This window comes from Chrysemys picta, chromosome 3 (assembly GCF_011386835.1).
Source record: "Chrysemys picta bellii isolate R12L10 chromosome 3, ASM1138683v2, whole genome shotgun sequence".
NCBI lineage: Eukaryota > Metazoa > Chordata > Testudines > Emydidae > Chrysemys > Chrysemys picta.
This window is the reverse complement of record NC_088793.1, coordinates 146399267-146420202: the sequence shown is the minus strand read 5'-3', so window position 1 is coordinate 146420202 and position 20936 is coordinate 146399267. Positions and strand designations below refer to the sequence as shown.

At 44.0% G+C, this 20936-nt stretch overlaps 1 protein-coding gene across 16 annotated transcripts in view; it reads right to left on the bottom strand.

The window, feature by feature from the left end:
* Positions 1–4331: 4331 nt before the first annotated feature.
* LTBP1 (latent transforming growth factor beta binding protein 1) overlaps positions 4332–20936 on the bottom strand; it is a 333039-nt gene continuing 316434 nt past the window's right edge. For all 16 annotated transcript variants that reach the window (XM_008174460.4, XM_008174437.4, XM_042848435.2 and 13 more), the window contains 3 exons: positions 19772–19894; positions 14150–14299; positions 4332–5373 (listed from right to left, as the gene is read on the bottom strand). In XM_008174460.4, coding sequence (XP_008172682.2) covers positions 5204–5373; positions 14150–14299; positions 19772–19894 — 443 coding nt within the window. In that variant the 3' untranslated portion in view covers positions 4332–5203. The remainder of the gene's footprint in view (positions 5374–14149; positions 14300–19771; positions 19895–20936) is intronic.

Here is a 20936-nt window from a genome sequence, read left to right as displayed (position 1 = left end):
CCAGCAATGGGCCCTTCATCTTCGTTGGCGCAGACAAGCGGATCGGCTCCGGCTCCATCGATGGTTCCTCCCATTGTACTGATGGCAGCGCCAACACTTGGTCCGGCGTCTGCAGCCCCAGCACCATCGAGCACATCACTGGCACCGACGCTGCCCCAAGGGTCTAGGGACTCCCTGGGGGCGGATGGCAGGGAGCATCCGCTTCGTATAAGTGCTTCCTCTTCTTCGTCACCTGATGAAGCATTGGCAGGTACATCCATAACCCCGGCACTCGAGGACAACAGGGTGCTGCAGCAGTTGCTGCACAGGCCTGCTCAGGGTCTGGGCAATAAGGCCGAGGAGGTAGTCGAGGAGGCTGATCCCACGGTGGACATCCTCATCCCCAAAGGACCTTCCTGTATTGCCGTTCCACTTATTAAAACCATTGTGGACACCACCAAGACCCTATGGCAGACCCCAGCTTCCTTGCTGCCCACTGCCAACCACAATGAGAGGCATTATTTCGTGTCCTCCAGAGGGTTCAAACATTTATACTCCCACCCACCCTGATTCTCTTGTTGTGGACGCTGCTAACCAGCGTGAGAGACAGGGTTTCCAAGGGCCCTCCCCTAAAAACAGGGAGGCTAGGCGTCTAGACCTTGTTGGGAGAAAGGTCTATTCCACAGGAGGTCTGCAGCTCTGTATCTCGAACCAATAGGCCATCATCAGCAGGTACTCGTATAACACCTGTGCGGCGATGACCAAATTTATGGAGCGCCTCCCGTCGGACTCCTGAAGCAAGTTCTCAGCCTTGGTGGAGGAGGGGAAGCTAGTCTCCCGGGCTTCCCTCCAGGCCAATTGGATATTGCGGATGCCGCAACTAGGGTCATGGCGACTGGGGTAGCCATGAGGAGGGGTTCCTGGCTCCAAGTCTCGGGGCTCCCTTACGAGATCCAGCAGACTATTCAGGACCTCCTGTTTGAGGGTGTGACTCTGTTTTCTGAGAAGACAGACAGGAGGCTGCAGAGCTTGAAAGACTCACGAGTCACCCTCAAGTCGTTGGACCTGCACACTCCCGGCACACAGTGGAGACACTTCTGATCTCAACCTCCTCTGAGATTCCATCAGCAGAACCAACAGGACGGTTCTCAGAAGAGGATCAGGAATGGCAGGAGGAGGCAACACTCATCCTCAGGCCAGGGCTCTGGCCAGCCCAATCTACCCTCTGGCCCTAAACCAGCCTTTTGAACATGTGGTAGAGGACAGTGCACCAGATCAGAGACTGGATCTACCCTGCCTTTCTTTTTCCTGACGACTATCCCTTTTCTCCCGTGCATGGTCCCATATCACTTCGGACCGCTGGGTGCTCCACACGGTAGAGAGGGGATACTCCATCCAATTCTGTGCCCTCCCGCCCTTCCACCCCCCTTTCCCGTTCCTCTTCAGGGACCCTTCTCAAGAGCAACTCCTCATCCAGGAGGTGCAGTTGCTCCTATCACTAGGTGCAGTGGAGGAGGTTCCTCAGGAGCACAGGGGCGAGGGCTTCTATTCCCAGTATTTCCTAATACCGAAAGCCAAAGGTGGCCTCAGGCCTATCTTGGACCTGTGAGAACTAAAAAAGTTAGTAAAGAAACTCAAGTTCTGCATGGTCTCTATCATCTCTTCACTAGATCCAGGAGATTGGTATGCCGCCCTTGACTTGAAGGACGCGTATTTTCACATCGCAATCACTCAGCCCCACAGGAAGAACCTCAGGTTTGTGGTCAGTGGTACCCACCAATTTATTGTCCTCCCATTCGGCTTGTCAGCAGCACCTCGAGTTTTCACCAAGGGCATGGCAGTCGTTGCCACGTTCTGGCGGAGGCACCAGGTACAGATTTTTCCATACCTTGATGACTGGCTGATCAAAGGCCGCTCCAGGACCCAGGTGGAAACTCAGGTCACATTTATCAGAGCTACCTTCGAGAGCCTGGGTCTACTCCTAAATGAAGAGGAAATCGACCCTGTCTCCCGACCAGAGGATAGAGTTAATAGGGGCAGTACTGGACTCGACCCAAGCCAGGGCATACGAGGAAAGATTGAAAAAATTGAGTTTGTTTATTCTGGAAAAGAGAAGACTGAAGGAGTCTTCAAGTATGGAAAAGGTTGTTATAAAGAGGAAGGTGATAATTGTTCTCCTTTACCACTGAGGACAGGATAAGAAGCAATGGGCTTAAATTGCAGGAAGGGCGATTTAGGTTAGACATTCAGAAAAACTTCCTACTGTAAGGAAGTGGTACAAATTACTAAGGAAGATTGTGGAATCTCCGTCATTGAAGGTTTTTAAGAACAGGTTAGACAAACACCTGTCAGGGATGGTCTAGAATAGAGGTCTTCAATCTGTGGGGTGGCCCCTCTAGGAGGGGTGAGTTAAAAAGTTTGGGTTCCACTGGTCTAGATAATACTTAATCCTGCCTTGGGTGCAAGGGACTAGAGTAAATGACCTATCGAGGTCTCTTCCACTCCTACATTTCTATGATTACCTGTAGTGAGGCAGAGTGGCCTCCCACGGACACAGAGGGGGAGGGACCACTCACTGAGCCCTGGTGAGTGGAGCCAGGCTGCACTCAGCCCTCCCACCGGAAGTCAGCAGGTGTGATAGGAAGTATAAAAGGCAGATCTGGGAGCTCAGTTGGGCTGCAGCTGCCTAAGGAGCCAGATGCCTCCTGCCTGCTCCCGAGCTGGGAGACTGCCACGGGCCCGTGAAGCTGGGAGCCACCTGCTGACCAAGCCACGGAGGAGTTGCTGGGACTGCCGCGAGACTTCTCCCTGACAACCAGAGGACCTCCTACGGATCCAGGTACACCCTGAGGAGGAGGTAGAATGTAGCTCAGGAAAACTAAACAACAGTCTGGTTAAGAACTGGCCTCGTACAAGGTCAGTGTGTTGCGGGCAGATCCCTGCTGACCCAGTGGCGGATCACTCCGCCACTGTGAGGGCCCTGGACTAGGATGCGGTAGAGTTCGACAGGCCTGCATCCCTCCTGCCTGGGGTGGCAGTACTCCCGCTCTGTAGGCCAGGAGGCCTGCATCAGCCTACAGTCAGCCAAGCTAGGACACTGGGCTCTGTGAATCTTGCCTGAGCCCCCTAGACTGTATTTGGGTGCTCTATCACTGCCTGAGCCCTAAGGACTTCTTGCCCCACCCTGACTACGGTCTTGAGCCTCCTGTTTGTTGCTCTGCCCTGACTGCAGGTCAGAGCCCCTTCCGTGGGAGGTAGTGGCCTCCCACGGAACTAGGGGGAGGGGGAGAGAAGGGCAACCACCACCAACCCACTACATTACCTATTTAAAATCTTTTTATTTTTTATTTATCTTTTTTGCTTTAAGACGTCTTTTTTCAGCTTCTCCTGTAGTCTTTCTTCCCTCCTTTATGTCCATTTTGATTAATTTAATCTTACTTCTCTCTGCACTTGTGCTAAACATCTCCCTTCTCTGTTAAACCTGTTTCTCTCTCTCACCTCCTCTGTGCTCTTCTTCATTTGTCCACACATAATCCCAGAACCGTCACCATCAATCTGAAGAGAATGATATCCACATAGAGAACTGTGACAGAGTGCTGCTGCTCCAGGACTCCTCCATCCTTCATGCCACTTTCATCTATTTTCAACTAGGACAAGAAGGAAGATTTCCTCGTCTAGCTGATTAGCATGAAGGGCATGGAGCTTGTGGCCTCTGTTGTAACAGGGACATGCTGAATTATACTACTGCTCCTGATAGGTCTCTTCTACCAGCATAGCCCACTTGGGGCTAGACTGTACCACCATTACTCATTATCAGCTCTTAGTTGTGCCAATAGTCTCATTGACTTTAGTGGGAGTTGCTTTTGAAAAACAAGCCACTTACATAGGTGCCTAACTAAGGATTTAGTGGGGTTATTTTCGAAAGTGCCCAAGGGAGTTAGAAGCACAAAACCAAGGAAAAGTCAACTTTCAAGTCAGCCTAATTCCCTTAGGTGTGTTTGAAAATCTCCCCGTAGGACTCTAACTTTGAGTCTTTTGAACGGTGCCTATAGACTTTAAGGTCAGAAGGGACCATCGTGATCATCTAGTCTGACCTCCTGCAATGAAAGTCTTGGCCTCGATAAAACAATATGAGAAAAGAAAAAAATAACACGATGAATCCTTAAAACTAGACTAGTGTAAAATAAATCCAATAGTGTATGAGAATATTGGTTAGTGAGATATACACTGGTACCCTAATTTTGTTGACTCCATTGTAAAACCTGAGAAAACAAATGCCAATAACAATCAGTAAATCCATGAAAGAAATAAGATAATCTACAATTAATAAACAGCTTCTTTTCTAAAAAAAGAAAAAGGAAAAAAAGTGATTTTATTGAGTTATAATATACAGCTTTAATATGTTAGGGTAATCATACAAGATCTCTTTTGTGTTCAATGTACATATTACAATACAGACATGAGCTCAAATCTTTTGTTTTAATGTACAAAAGGAATCCAATGGTTGTCCACTAGCAGCTTTGAAACTTGGCAAGAAAGGTTCTAAGGATTTTAAGTGCAGTAAAAGACCATGTAGAATATAAAATGAGTACAAAGGACTTTTCTCCAAGGTGTATAAACATTTGAGAACAAACAGTGCCTGCTCCACAGGACAGACAACTGGCAATTAAAAAAGTCAGTGACCAATGTTCCAGTCCAGAAAAGAACTGGAGGAGCATTACCCTGCATTACAACTTTTATAAAATGGCCTTAAAAATCTGTATAAAAGAATTTGCACTGTTCAGAAAAAGACATTTTGAAGAGAAATGGTAGGAAAGGAACTGCACAATCAAAAAATGAAAAAAAGTAATATAAAATATTTTCACTGCTATTTAAATGCCAATTAAATCAAGCAATAGTAAAAACAAAAAACCCAAAACAACCACTCCCTCTTCTGTTTAAAATAACAGCACTGTTTTGCCCATTTCCAATGAGTTGTACTTATGAACACACTATATACTTGATTTTCTTCCATATAGAGAAATGTGTCCATTTGGTCTGTCATTTCAGTGAAGCTGATGAATATCAACCCATCACATTTCACCTTCAAGAAAACACATTTTAATGCTGTTTTCCATATAGTCATCACTCTAAATTAGGTGCATCCTCAGCTCAAGTTAAATACATTTCTTCCTTTTCTTTATACAGTGCAGAGTATATGGGCTTAGGTTATGTAGATTCTCCTCTACTCCAGTTCACTGTCTATTTCTGAGTTCAGTGGTGTGCAGTAGTTTGGCTTGTCTGAAGGTACATAGCCTGGCAGACACAAACACTTGTATGAACCTTCGGTGTTAATGCACTTGGCGTTCTTGCAGAGAGACATCCTACTGTTCAGTTCATTGCATTCATTCACATCTGCAAAAACAGACACACCAGAACATGTAGATAAAACTACAGTATAACTAAACATGTCAATGTTGCCATTTTCCTCCACAAAGACTATTTCCCCCTGGATGCATTAAATTAACTTCTATCATCATCAATGGTAGAACATGTATAAAAAGTGATAAACTGTGTATTAACTTCAGATTAGGCAGAACTATATTAGGGCGGGTCAAAAGCTTTTTAATGAATACACATTTAATGGAAAAGAAAACAGTGGAGTGGATATCCTAGGGAATCAGTAATGGTTTAAAGAGACTTTCAATGCTAAATCACTAGTTTGAATTCAATCCAGGCTGTTAATAAACAAACAATTATTATTAATACTCACTTCTAAATAGGTTTGGCAGAATTTGATTTTTATTTTTTTCTACTTTCAACAGAAAATATCAATGTTTATTTTAAGCTTTTTTCTATTTTTATCTATATACATTTTCACATTTTCACAAAATTATGGATTTTAAACATTTCAATTTTTATCTGAAAATTTTTGCAGTCAGAGGAATTTTTTTTGGTTGGGGTCAGACAATTGTTTAATGACAGTAGACACAGATTCAAAAAATTAAAGTTTTATAACTGTTAAAAAACTAATTGTCAACATCGCATATCAAAATATACAAAGTAAATATCCTCAGTCAAACTCTAAGAAGTTCTGAAGCAGCATTTTTCTTACTTTGCCTATCTATAAATTTCAATCATGGAAGGAATTTTTTTTTGTCAGTTTGCATGTGCATGGTGAAATTGATATTTACCAACAAAAAATGAGGAGGCTCTTCGAGGTGTGGTCCTGATCTGTATTCTCCTATGGATTATGCACATGGACCATGTGCCCGAAGTCAGAGAATTTTAAAGTAGTGTCCCCATTGGTCCATGCATGTGCCCTGACTTTCTTTATGCTTCTGTCTGAGGCAATAAAGGGCGGGGCAGACTGACCGCATCTCCAGTTCCTTCTCCACTGTGAATTTGACAGATCTGAAGCAGAGGGGAAAGAGGGTGGGAAGTGGAATACAAGTAGGGACCACACATCTCAAAGAACTTCGAGTTACAGGTAAGTAACTTCCTCCTCTTCTTTGAGTCATGGTCCCTACTGTATTTCACTGTGGGTGATTGAAAGTAATACCTGAGTTAGAGGAGGGTACAAGGAGGAGGATGGAAGGGTCATGTGGAGAACTGCTGTGCCAAAGGAGGCATCCACCGCTGAGTCCTGCACCAAGGTATAGCGTGTTGCAAATGTGTGGACAGAACTCCACATGGCTGCTCTACATATGTTTATGAAAGACTCATCTTGAAGGGATGCCATGGTCATTGCTTGAGCTCTAATGGAGTGACCCCATACCCCAGTGTGCGTGTGTGTGGGGGGGCACAGTAGGTTCAACAGCTAGTAGCAGAGTTTAATGCAGCCGGAAATCTATTTGGAGTTTCTCTGGGTAGAGATGGCCTGTCACCTGATTCTCTCTGTTACCGCAATAAGCAGCGTAAGGGACTTCCTGATTGTTTTTGTTCTTTGCGGGTAAAAGGCCAAAGCTTGTTGGATGTTGAGGGAATGGACTCTATGTTCTTCTGCAGATGTGTGCAGGTTTTGGGAAGAAAACGGGTAAGTGAATGGATTGGTAAAAATTTCAGGTGTAAGCCTAAGGAGACTTAATTCTTGTGGAATACTGTAAATGGCAGGTCTGCCATCATAGCTTCGAGTTCTTCTTTGAGTGATTGCTCATGTCCATTCCAAAAGGTGTGTACGCGTGCCGTGTGCATGATCGTTGGAAGGTTTTACCCTAGTGGTACCCATCGGGTCAGCTGTGGAGCCCCCTGGCGTGGCGCCTTTATGGTGGTGTATATAAGTCCCTGCTGACCCACTGCCTGCTCAGTTCCTTCTTGCTGGAATACTCCGACACAGGGAAGGTGGATGGGATTTGGAATGGACATGAGCAACACATCTCGAAGAACAACAGTTACGAAAGGTAGGTAACCGTCTTTTCTTCTTCGCGTGATTGCTCATGTCCATTCCAATAGGTGACTCCCAAGCAGGTTTGACGGAGGAGGGGTCGGAGTTCACCGAGTTGCTGATTGTAGTACAGTAACTCCTCACTTAACATTGTAGTTATGTTCCTGAAAAATGCAACTTTAAGCGAAACGATGTTAAGCAAATCCAATTTCCCCATAAGAATTAATGTAAATTGGGGGATTAGGTTCCAGGGAAATTTTTTTCACCAGACAAAAGACTATATATACATACACACACACACGCACACACACACACGCACACACAATATAAGTTTTAAACAAACAATTTAATACTGGTACACAGTGATGATGATTGTGAAGATTGGTTGAGGTGGAGGAGTCAGAAGGTGGGATGTTTCCCTTACTGCTAAATGATGAACTAGCAATTGGCTGAGCCCTCAAGGGTTAACTCTCTCATTCTACATTTCCCCTTTAAGTTCACTGCCTTGTTAATTAGATCAGCTTGCTGAGACTGCAGCTGCTGCAAGCTCCCTTCGTCCTGAGCCCTGGTGTGTCCCCCCTGCTCTATGGAAGATGGGGTAAGCGGGGTGCAGGAGCAGGGGGGAGGGAGACACCCTGACATTAGCCCCCCTCTTCTTTCCCTCCCCCCTGCACAGCAAGCAGGAGTCTTGGGGAGCAGCTCCAAGACAGAAGGCAGGAGCAGTACATGGCAGTGGGGGGAAGGACGGCTGCAATTGCTAGCCTGCTGGGCAGCTGCTGCACAGGGAACTTAGGGGAGTGGGGAGCTGATAGGGGGAGATGATGGGGGGCTGCCGGTCCACTCTGGTTCCAAGCTCCCACCAGCTGGCTGCAACGGGCTGCTCTTCCTGCAAGCAGTAGACAAAGCAGGCAGCTGCCAAACCATGTTAGAAGGGAGCATTACACAACTTTAAACAAGCATGTTCCCTAATTGATCAGCAATGTAACAACGAAACAACGTTACCCGGGACGACTTTAAGTGAGGAGTTACTGTACTGCCCTGCTGAAGGCTGCATCGTCCCTTACCTGTTGGGTGATAGTATAGTGCAACATAAAGGTGTGGATGGAGGACCATGTTGCTGCCTTGCATATGTCTTGGATAGGGACCTGCGCAAGGAATGCGGCAGATGATGCCTGTGCTCTTGTGGAGTGCGCTGTTAACGGTGGGGCTGGAATTTTAGCTAGGCCGTAGCACGTTCTGATGCAGGACATGATCCACGATGAAATATGCTGGGATGAGACAGGGAGCCCTTTCATCCCCTCGGCGATTGCAATCAAGAACTGTGGTGACTTACGATTTTGTGTAGCACCTGAGGTAGGAGTGGTAGTAGAGGGAAGGCACAGTTGAGTTGGTCTGACCAGGAGAGAAGGAGAGCATTGCCCTAGAGTGGTAACTGAGGGCTCCTCTGCAGCAGTAGTGGCACAGTTGCTGTTTGAGAAGAAAATAGGTTTCTGGCTGGGTTCTCCCATTGTGCTAAAATGTTGAGTAGCAATTTGTTGTGAAGTTCCCACTTGTGGTCGATCACAGAGTGTCTGCTGAGTGAGTTCACAGGCACATTCTGCATTCCTGGAAGGTAAGCTGCAGACAGGGTGATCTGATTGTTGATGCACCAGTTCCAGCCATTGACTGTTTCTGTGCATACAGCAGCAGATTTTGTTCTCCCTTGTTTGTTGACGTAGAAACCAGGGGTGGTGGTGTTTGACATGACCAGGACATGATGAGAGCAAAGGAGTGGAAGAAAAGAATTCACATGTCTTCATTACTGCTCCAAGTTCCAGGATATTGATGTGCATCCCGGATTCTCGAGATGTCCATATGGGCCCTCTAGCCTAACAGGGACATGTCAGTGATGATAGTTTTGTCTGGGGAAGAGGGAAGACAGAGGACTCCCACACGTGTGTGATGTGAGTCTGTCCATCATAGAAGGGATGACAGTATCTTGGCTGGGACTGTCAGTATAAGGTTCACAGAGTGACGGTCCGGTGAGTATATAGACTGAATGAAGCCATGTCTGAAGGCAGGGAAGGTGAAGTCTCGCGAAAGGGGTCACATAAGTGCATAAGGCCATGTGGCCAAGTAGAGATTAGCAAGTCTCGGCTAGTACACGAGGGTTGTTCATGATGTGGGCTATGAAGACATTCATTGCCTGAAATCTGTCTGTGCATAGGTATGCCCATGCTGTGATAGAGTTTAGGGTAGCCCCAATGAAGTGCAATGATTGCTTGGGGTTGAAGATCAACTTTTCAATGTTGACGCTGACTCCCTGTGAAAAAAGGAGGCTGAGTAACATAGAGGTCAACTCATGGGCTTCCTGGCACCTATGGGCCAGTCGTTGAGGTATGGAAAAACAAGGAGACCATAATACCTGATGTGAGCTGCTACTACAGAAAATACTTTGGTGAAAACTCTGGGAGAGGTACCTATCCTGAAGAGTAGTACTCTATATTCGAAATGGTTGGAGCCTACCATAAATCTGAGAAAACGTCTGTGAGCAGAGCGAATATCAACGTGGAAGTAAGCATCCTTTATACTGAGAGCCATAAACTACATGCCTTTTTCTAAGGATGGAATTATCGCCGCCAATGTGGCCATGCGAAACTTGAGTTTGCAGATGAAATGGCGGAGGTGGCAGAGGCTGAGGACTGGTCTTCAGCTGCCTTTCTTTTTGGATATCAGAACATAAGTTGAGTAGAACCCTGTTCCTTGATATTTGAGAGGAAGGTGTTCTACTGCTCCTTGTGGTAAATAAGGAGTTCACCTCTTGGGCAAGAATACTGTTGTGAGAATGATCCCTGAAAGGGGACAGTGGGGGTCTTGGAGGAGGTAGCATTGCAAACTTGATGGTATAGCCATGGTGGATGACATTCAGCACCCATTTGTCCATTGTTATCATGCTTCAAGCATGGAAAAAGAATGCTAAATGACCCCCAAAAGGAGTTGAAGGTCATGAGGCATTAGGTTCAGCGGGTGGTGGTTCTTAAGCTCATGTAAAAAGTATCTCATGGCTTGTGGTTGGGTTTGAGATGTTGAAGCCTGAGAGGAGGGCCCAGGGCGAGAACTTTGGACCTTTTGTCATTTGCGTGGAAGTTCATAGGGTCTCTGCTGCTAAAATTGTGGAGACCTGTACCTCTGTTTGGACAACGGAAAGTGGAACTTTCATTTTGGGGCAGGAGTGTAGATGCCCAATGAGTGAAGGGTGGCCTTGGAGGCTTTTAGTGTATACAAAGATTCATCTGTCTTCTGTTTGAAGAGATGGGATTCGTCAAAAGGGATGTGATTCGTCCTAGGAGGATCTCCCTAGGAAAACCAGAAACATGAAGCCAAGACACTCTATGCATCACAATAGCCATAGCCATGGCCCTGGAGTAAGTATCAGCCATGTCCACTGCGGATTGGAAGGCAGTTCTGGCTAAGAGTTTCCCTTCCTTGACCAGGGCCTGAAAGCAGGCACAATCTGACGGGAGACTATTAGCAAATTCCTTGAATTCAGCAAAATTCAGAAAGTCATAAGTAGACAACAATGCTTGATAATTGGCTATCTTGAATTGTAAATTGGAAAAAGAGAAGACTTTTCCTTTCCCCAAGTATATCTAAATGCTTCCCTTCCTTGTCCACAGGTATGGCTCAAAGGTGTTGTTGATTAGCCCTCTTTACAGCAGCCTGACCTACCAGTGAATTTGGAGCTGAGTGAGAGAAGAGGAATTCTGAGCCTTTGGCCGGGATGTAGTAGTGTCTCTCCACTCCTTTAGGGGTGGTGGGAGATGTGGCAGGGGTGTGCCATGCTGTTCTGGATGGCTCCAGTATGGCTTTGTCGATCAGCAGTATTGTTCTTGTCAGTCCCAAAGTGTGAAGAATGTCCAGAAGCTTATGCTGTGAGTCTTGGATCTCTTCCAGTTGGATTTGGAGTTTCCACTCAACTCTCTGTAAAAGGTCTTGAAACTGTCTGAAGTCATCCATTGGGGAAGGGGATGACGCAGTCACAGTTTTGTCCAGCTATGAGGATGGGAATCTAGCTGGATCAGGTTGGACCGCTGGTGTATAACACATGTGAGGAGGGTGATAGACCCAATATTGTAGGCATATCCTGTGGCGGAGATATGAGTTCTCTGGAAGTGGAGGTACCCTATGGAGGAGGAGACTCTGGATTCGGTAAGGCAAAGACATCTTGGGGTGCAGCCATGGATCTGGATCTCCCTGGTATGAGGAGTACTCTCTCTTTTCCGGTCGCCAGTACCGTTGCTGAAGTCTTCCTGGTGTGGGAGCGTCTTGCGTCTTGTGAGGTGCCGGAGATGGCGGTACTAATGGTTTGCTGCCTGGAAGGAACCATTGAATCCCATTGTTTATGGGTCTTCTTCTCATGCCTGTGGGACTTAGAACGTGCTACATCCCCTTGGGCCGAGCTAGTGGAGGGAATGTTCAGTTCCTTGGACTTGGAGGAAGACTTAGGGGAGTGCTTGCTAATCTCCTGAGTAGGCCCCGTCATGGGTCTGTGGGGGCGGTGCTGCTGGCACCAGAGTTTGATGCAGGAGCACATGGCACACTCCTCGCTGAATCAGGCTGACATACAGATAGGGTTCCCTGGCCTGGGTCTAAATGAGGTCTCAGGGCCATCTCCATGACATACTTCCAGAGAACAAGTACTCAGCCTTCTCAGAGATGGCTGGGGAAGGACCGGCAAATACTGCACTTAGCCGGCATGCGAGTTTCTCCCAGGCAGTAAAGGCAGCGTTGGTGGTTGTAGGTGACTGAGAAGGATTGTGAGCAAGAGGCACAGAGTTTGAAGCCCAGAGTTCTAGTAGTCTAGTACTTGAACAGGAGTTACCAGGTAGGAGGACAGATGGTGAAAATCACCGAAGTCTATTCTAATCTAACTGTTAAAACTAGTAACTACTAAAACTAAGAAACAAATAAAATTAGAAAAAGTACGGCTAAAACTGATAAAACTATTTACAACTGTAATTATTAGAACTGCGTCAGAGACAACGGCACTGAAGGTTCCAAACCAGACTATGCAGTGGTGAGAAGGAATTGGAGATGTGGTCGGTCTGCCCTGCTCTTTATCGCCTCGGATGGAAGCACAAGACAAGTCAGGGCACATGCACAGATTAATGAACACTACTTTCAAATTCTCCAACTCCAAGAGCATGGTGTGCATGCATAACCCACAGTGGAATACGATAGGGACCTTCATTTGAGGAAGAACTAATCCTTTGAAGCTTTCTCATAAAGTGCCATCCAGTGACTGTTCAGTGGTCTACGTGAAATGAATTGTTGATCTCAGTTCTTGGTGTAATACAATTCTTACATAGCCATATTAAAAAAGAAAACAAATACAACTAGCATTAGTTGGCAGTCTTAGCAGAGAGGCCAGTGACTAATAGTTGTGAAGAGAAATCTACCTCACTCCTCCAGCAAATCTCTATAGCACTGGACTGAGATGCAGCAGGGCTATGCCTTCATTGCCCAAAAAGATGGTTGTTTTTTTGGTTTGTTTTACAGAGAGATAAAAAATGCGTAGTAACTATCTTGCTGTAAAATCCTATTTGAGACATGGTGTGAGTAGTTTTTACTGCAATGCAGTTAGACAAAATCAACAGTATACTCCATCACCTGTGGTTGACCTCAGCTAGCTACTTTGCCGTAACAACCACAGACCCTTTGCCTTCACTAGTATTTTACAGAGATATAGCTAATATACATTAGTTATCTCATTGCAAAACCTTTTTTTGGCAGTGAAGACAGTCATTAGGGAAGATCAGTGTTAAGAAGCGTATGGTGCTGCTACTAGAGTTGCATCTGTTCTGCAGATAATAAGAGTATGTCAGTCTCCAGTGCTCTCAGTTCAGTTCTTTACATGAATAATAAATTCACTTAAAAAAAACTTGGGGAAACAAGGACAGAAAATACATGTGAATATATATACATGTATATGGGAAAACATATGATACAGCTAGATAAGGGATGACATTTCCCAAAGTGACTTAGGGCCAGATTTTTAAAGATATTTAGGTGCCTAAAGATTCAGATAGGTGCCTAGTGAAATTCTCACAAGCACCTAGGTGCCTAACTCCCATTGATTGATCTCTCGAGGTCCCTTCCAATTCTATGGTTTCAAAAGGAGTTAGACACATGGGTACTTCTGAATATCCCACTAGGCACCTATCTGAACCTGTAGGTGCTTAAATACCTTTAAAAATCTGTCCCTAAGTAACTTTTGAAAATGGGACTTAGGCTCCTAACTCTCTTTAGATACTTTTGAAAATTTTAACCAAAGCTTGTTCTGCATTTTAATGTATTACATTTTATTGATGTGAGTTATTACTGAGCATCTTTTAATTAATAGTACCTTTACCATACTAGTTCGTTTAGCATTGAAATTGACACAGGCACGCTAACATACTTTTTATAACTATTATGAATAGTATGTTTCCCTAGCTAATTATTATTAGTATACACTTCACAATCCCATTTTTCTCATGGATACCTCGGACAACTGTTCACTGATATTCAAATGATCTAGGAATTCAGAGATGGCTGCTCAAGTGAAAACTGACTTTCAATACATCATATATAGATTTAGAATGTTTAACATAATTCAGATGATCATTTGTCAGAAAGGTTTTGCTCCTGCAAACTCTTACAGCAAATGAGTAACTTTACTCACATAAGTAGTTCCACTGAAGTCAAGTGAATGGGTTTGCTTGTGTGAGTAAATCTGCTAAAATACAAAAAATGAATTGTATGTAAAATATTGCATTGTAATCTCACCAACACAAGTCATTTTGGCCATGTCCAAGTGGTAGCCATCAAAGCAATCACAAGTATAGCCTTCCTGGACTCTCACACACCGGCCATTTTCACATCCATTCAGAATGCCACATTCCTCTGCTTGTAACTCCTCAAAGCTGTTCAGAAAACCTAGGTGGAGAAAGTATTGCAAACAAATAAGTTAGAGAGATGCTGAATCTTTTTTTTTTTTTTTTTACAAATGTATTGTGAGACTCTTTAGTTGTCCCAGGGGTTTACTGGGATGTGACTCAACATTGTAGAAAATATGTCAGCTTTAGCAGATCTGCTCCATCTGGAATTTTTAATGTACTAATAAAATAGTTATATTTTAAGATGGAAAAAAATGGCTGTTTGAAATGTGTTTAATGTTAAAAGCTTTGATCCATTTTTAACAGAGACACATTTTGATAAATTATCTCTGATAAAATATTACTTTGTAATAAAATCTTGTAAAATCAGACTTTATAATAGTTTATAGTGTTGATGTAGAAGTATTTTAGGGTAATTTGAAAAATAATTATAAAAAGCTCTTCTAAATATTACTATAAAAAGGGGAGGGAAGAAGTTATATTGTAATTACCCTAGATCAGAGGTGGGCAAACTATGGCCTGGGAGCCGCATCCGACCCTTCAGCTCCTGCCAGGGAAGCGTGGCCGGGGGCTTGCTCCACGTGCTCCTGGAAGCAGCGGCACATCCCCCCTCCGGCTCCTATGCGTAGGGACAGCCAGGGGGCTCTGCACGCTGCCCCCGCCGCAAGCGCTGCCCCTGCAGCTCCCATTGGCCAGCAAATGGGGCCAATGGGAGCTGCATGGGTGGTGCCTGCAGACAGGGCAGTATGCAGAGCTGCTTGGCCGCACCTCCATGTAGGAGCCGGAGGGGGGACATACTGCTGCTTCCGGGAGCTGCTTGAGGTAAGCACTGCCTGGAGCCTCCACTCCTCACCCCCTCCCGCTCCCCAACCCTCTGCCCCAGCCCTCATCCCCCTCCCGACCTCCGAACCCCTCGGTCCCACCCTCCTGCACCCCAGAGCCGCACCCCCAGCCGGAGCCCTCATCACCCCCACCTACACCCCTGCCCCAGCCTGGAAACCCCTCCTACACCCTGAACTCCTCATTCCTGGCCCCACCCCAGAACCCACACCCCCAGCCAGAGCCCTCACCCCCACCCCAACCCCCAATTTCATGAGCATTCATGGCCACCATATAATTTCCATATCCTTGGGCCAAAAAGTTTGCCCACTCCTGCTCTAGATGAAACATGCAAAAAAATATTAGTCCCAACTGCCTTGAGTGAAGTAAGAGGAAATTAGACTACTAGTCTATTGTAGTTTTGGCTAATAACTCTTTAGGAGTCACTCAGATACTTGGATGATGGGCACTGATATAAATACTTATAAACTACTTTACTGTGTCTTGTCATAATCCTAGGTAGTGAGCTCTCTAGGATAGGGACTGTCTTTGTTTTACTAGTTCGTACAATGCCTGTTATGATGAAATCTTGAGCCCTGCTTTAGGGTCTCTAGACAATAACAAAATAATAATAGGGGAAGAATGCATATATTTTAAAACTTACTCAAAAATTATAAATGCTCATTGAATTTCAGTAAGATTAACGTGCTCATCTAAATACCAACAAGTTAACATTATACAACAGTCTTACTATCTTTCCATTCTTAGAAGCAATAAATCAAACAGAACTGTAGATGGCAGCCAACCACATCAAAAAGAATACTTGAGAAAAAGTCCACAGCATTTAATATCATCCCTCCTGATCCAGTTTAAATAATACACTGGGGTTTGGGGTTTTTTGTGCGGTCTTGGTGTGTGCATGGCAGGGAAGGCATAGAGGGGGTTTTCTACTGACATTTAATTCACACATTAACTCCACAAACAGACCATTGGTATATCTAAAACCTGTTCATATATTTTGAATCATTTTTAACAGATATTTGGTATGTATAATACACCTCAACTATATGTTCTATTAATCTCTTCCTCTCTTTTACAGTTCTTCCCTTCCATCTGCCTTTTCACATTTTCCCTTATTAGTCCAGGCCCCTCTCTCATTCTTTCCCTCATCTCACATTTTCTCTATCCATGCCCTACCTTTCTAATTGTACCCTCTCTGTCCTCCTCCATATGCCCTCTATTTGCACAAATCTAGTGCGTCCAGCACTGGCTCTTCAAGGTTGTCTGGATACTTCACAGGTTCATATCCACTTGTGGCCAAAATGCGCTCAGTTTGGGATAAGGTTGATTTGTGGAACAGATCAACATAACAAAAATGGTGCCACATACCATGGAGACTTAGAAATGAACTTGAATATATATTTACTTTGTTGAGTACACACCTTCACATATAGTAGGGATCATTACGAAGTTTCCTATTAATATAGTAAACTGCAGTAAGCTACAGATATACAATAATTTATTGAGTAGATTATTTTGGTTTACAACAAGATAGCAGGAAACTTTTCAACAACCTCTATTATATTTTAATCCATTTACAGTGGCTTCTTTATATTGCAGGCATTTGCTGAGCCATCATACAGACGACTAATTATGAAAAACAAGCACTGTCAAGCAGGGAAAAGGTGGTGCTCTTGAACAAATTCTTTACAAATGAAAGACATCATCTGTTCTCCACTGTGCTCACATATAGCATGCTGAAATTTTTCGTCAGCTGAAACTGGTTAAAACAAGATTGTTTGCACTATAATCCATACTGCACATGTCTATTTTCAAACTTGCTTGCAACAAGTAACAAATATTTGTTTGCAGTTCTAAGAGAATCTGATGGTAATAAAATTGAAAAATATGTAATTGGCATGTCAAGATCTGTAAGTCTTTCAGGGCAAGAACTTTTCTGGGATTGTATTGCACCTAGCACAAGGGGATCTCAATCCCAATTGGGATCTCTGAGTACTACCACATAATAAATATTTATTAATAAAATTATCAACAACAACAATACAACTGGCTAAAATGTCCAAAAGGATCAAAACTTTGGGTATTTGCCAAGGCATATACAGTATCTGCCCAGGATAGGGTTACACAGATGTGTTCTGGGTTATATTCTGAGTTTATTGGCATTATTGTTTCTGATTTAGTGGCAGGATGCTAGAGAGATCCTAGCTCTGATATCTCTTCAATATCTCCTAGGGTTACACACAGTTCTCTAATCACTTATTAATAGAAAGTCTTTTATCATTGCTTATAATTTGAGGAAGTACTTTTTTTTACACCCATTTATAATTTGGACATTGGAATAGAAAGCATGTCTCCCACTCTATTTCTCTTTCATCATATTGGGGACACTATCATCTCTTTCTGGGGTTTTCATTGTGCTTTGATAATTTTCATCAGTGTTAGAAATCAATATTGTTTAGCTTTGTACAACTCTGCATAAAGTCTGCTAGGTTTGTTAGGTATTAAACAGAGATGAACCCTGGTTTCTGTAGACTATATTTAATAGAATCATCGAAATGTAGGACTGGAAGAGACCTCAATAGGTCATCTAATCCAGTCCCCTGCACTGCGGCATGACTAAGTATTATCTAGAGACCATCCCTGGCAGGTGTTTGTCTAACCTGTTCTTAAAAATTTCCAGTGACAGAGATTCCACAACCTCCGTAGGCAATTTGTTCCAGATCTTAACTACCCTTAGAGTTGAAGTTTTTCCTAATGTCCAACATAGATCTTGCTTGCTGTAATTTAAGCCCATTTCTTCTTTACCTGTCCTCAGTGGATAAGGAGACCAATCTCCTACCCTCTTCTTTATTACAACCTTTGCTGTACTTGAAGACTGTTATCATGTCCCCTCAGTCTTCTCTTCTCCAGACTAAACAGATCCATTTTTTTCAGTCTTTCCTCATAGGTCATGTTTTCAAGACCTTTAATCATTTTTGATTTTCTGATTAACCATTTTGCTTTCCTCTGGACTTCCTCCAATTTGTTCACATCTTTCCTGAAGTGTGGTGCCCAGAACTGGACATAATACTCCAGCTGAGGCCTTATCAGTGCTGAGTAGAGTGGAAGTATTACATCTCGTATCTTGCTTACAACACTCTTGCTAATACATTCCAGAATGGTGTTTGTTTTCTTTGCAACAGTATTACATTGTTGATTCACATTTAGTTTGTGACCTACTATATCCCCCACATCCTTTTCTGCAGAACTCCTTTGTAGGCAGTCATTTCCTATTTTGTATTTGTGGAACTGATTATTCCTTCCTAAGTTTAGTGCTTTACATTTGTCCTTATTGAATTTCATCCTACTAGTACTTGTGCAATTAGTGGAAGGGAATACATCTCAAACTTCTGCTACTCACTGTAGTCCTCTGGCCCTGTTCAAAGCTATCATTTTGATTTCTTTTAGCGTTATTTCTTTTAACTTATTAATTCATTTTAATGGGACATGTTGGGTGAGAGAGAAGTGGTACCTGCATGCTATACGTACAAGGCAGTTGGGATTGCCTGTCCCTTCTGTAACCACCATTTTGTTTCTAACATAAGACTGAAGAAATATGCTGGACCAAATTCAGCTCTGGTATAAGGGTGTAAGCTGAATTCAAGGCAGTCCAAGTAATCTAGGTCAGCGGTTCTCAAACTGTGGGTCGGGATCCCAAAGTGGGTCACAACCCCATTTTAATGGAGTCAGCAGTGCTGGCTTAGACTTGCTGGAGTCCAGGGCCAAAGCCCAAGCCCCACCGCCCAGGGCCAAAGCCCAAGCCTCAGGGCTCAGATTATAGGCCACCTGCCTGGGGCTGAAGCCCTTGGTCTTCAGCTTTGGCACCCCCGGGGCGGCAGAGCTTGAGTGGGCTCAAACTTCAGTCCCCCCTCCTGGGGTCATGTAGTAATTTTTGATGTCAGAAGGGCGTTGCACTGCAATGAAGTTTGAGAACCCCTGGCCTAGGTCCTGATCAAAGAGATTTCCATTGACTTCAAAGCGAGATGGATCAGGCTCTTATTCAATAAAAAAACCATGTATTTTTCAAGCATAAATTTAGAACCCTACTTCTATAAGATTCTGTAGCAAGACCTTTGCTTTCCCCATGACCTATTCATTTATGTGTGCATTGGCATTCCAACTAAAGCCTGTGCAAATCATACTCAGTGGTCATGCTAAGCTAGGCAATTTTTTTGGAGTAAGACCATCATGCACAGACTCCACCTCCCCCACATAAGTTCTGCTGGAAAATCATGGAAAGCTGGCATGAAGAATTAAAAAAAAAAATTAATATACCCCAAAGGAGTTTGAGTCACATGCTCCAAAGAAAAATTAATTTGTGAGAAGGAAAACTGGCTTTTTTTGACCTTTAGCTGTAAATCTGTTGGTAAATATAAATTCAGTATACCTGGCACACATTATTTCACTATATTAAACAAAATAATATTGTACTTTGGGCCCAAATGGGCTCATATACAACTCTGGCGCTGGAACCTGAACACTGGACAAAGTTAATGTAATAGGAATAAGTAGAACATAAATAAATAGGTCACATTACTCAGAAGCAAACAGATGAATGAAGCCAACTACAGGGAAGTAATCCAAGTTATAATCCTGCTTTCAAGAATTTTACATAACAGTGATATTTACTTACGGTCTTCAACAAAGAATGGATCAGTTTCTGGGGTAAAGCGTTCCTCAAAGTCAACCAAAGCATCTTGTCCATATGGTCGTCGAGATCCTGGAACTGGAACATTGCACAGCTGGGCATAATCCTCTGAGGAGGAGAAAGCAAAATAGGACATACAACTAAGCACACTTGTAACAAAGGCCACATTACAGCAGTGCCTGTCAGCTGGAAATAAATGTCTTTCCTAGAAACAGCATAAAACTGAAGCTTCTACAAATTGTTCTCTCCCCTTCAAAAACAATGTCATTAAAATGTACTGGGCCAAATTAATCCCTTTTGTGACTTCAGTTGTTTTACACCGAAGGAATGGATTTGAATTAACAACTGTACAAAAAATTAAGGGCCAGATTTTCGCAGTCCTTTCAAAGGAGGAGGGGATGAAAAGGCACAAGCAGCTTACCACACTCCCACTGCACAAGGGCCAGCTGCAATTATAGTTTTTGTATCCCTGGACTGCAAAGACTACTTCAGGCCAGAACAGGTGTTGGAATTAGCCACCCAAAACGAGGCAAAGAGGGTGAGGAGAGAGTGGGTCCATGCCTGTCCCACACACACTGCACTGGCCAACAGAGCTGGGCCAGTGTAGGTAGAGAATACTTTGCATCCTTCCATCATAGCCACTTCTCATTGTCCCACGATGCGGGCCATGTCCTAAAACCAGAGAGCCCAAATATCAGTTCCTCCCAAGCTGTGCTTGGCTAAGGCACTGAAAAGGCAGAGGGGTCTTGGGAAAGTAACTTTATGCTACCGTAACTGCATACAGAGTGTGGCTCTTTGTCCTCTACTAGTGGCTGGACCACATGTTTTATGATTCTGCCACTAGCTCTAAGTTAATAAACAGACCTGGAACTTTTAGCTGAGGTAGTAGAAGCTTTTCTGTTTCGGTTCAGATGTCCCAGATTTGATCCCACTGCTGATGACCCCCTCACTCCAGGAGGATTGCATTACATCACCAGCCTGTCCCACACTGTAAGTTAGATCCGCCTCAGTGCTGTACTTGAACTATTATTACATATTGCAATGAACTATATACAAGACAGATGCTTTGGAATAAAAATCTCATTGTCATATGGGTCTATAGCCACTTCCTGACTACTGCTGCAGACATTTTAGCATCAAAGCAACACTT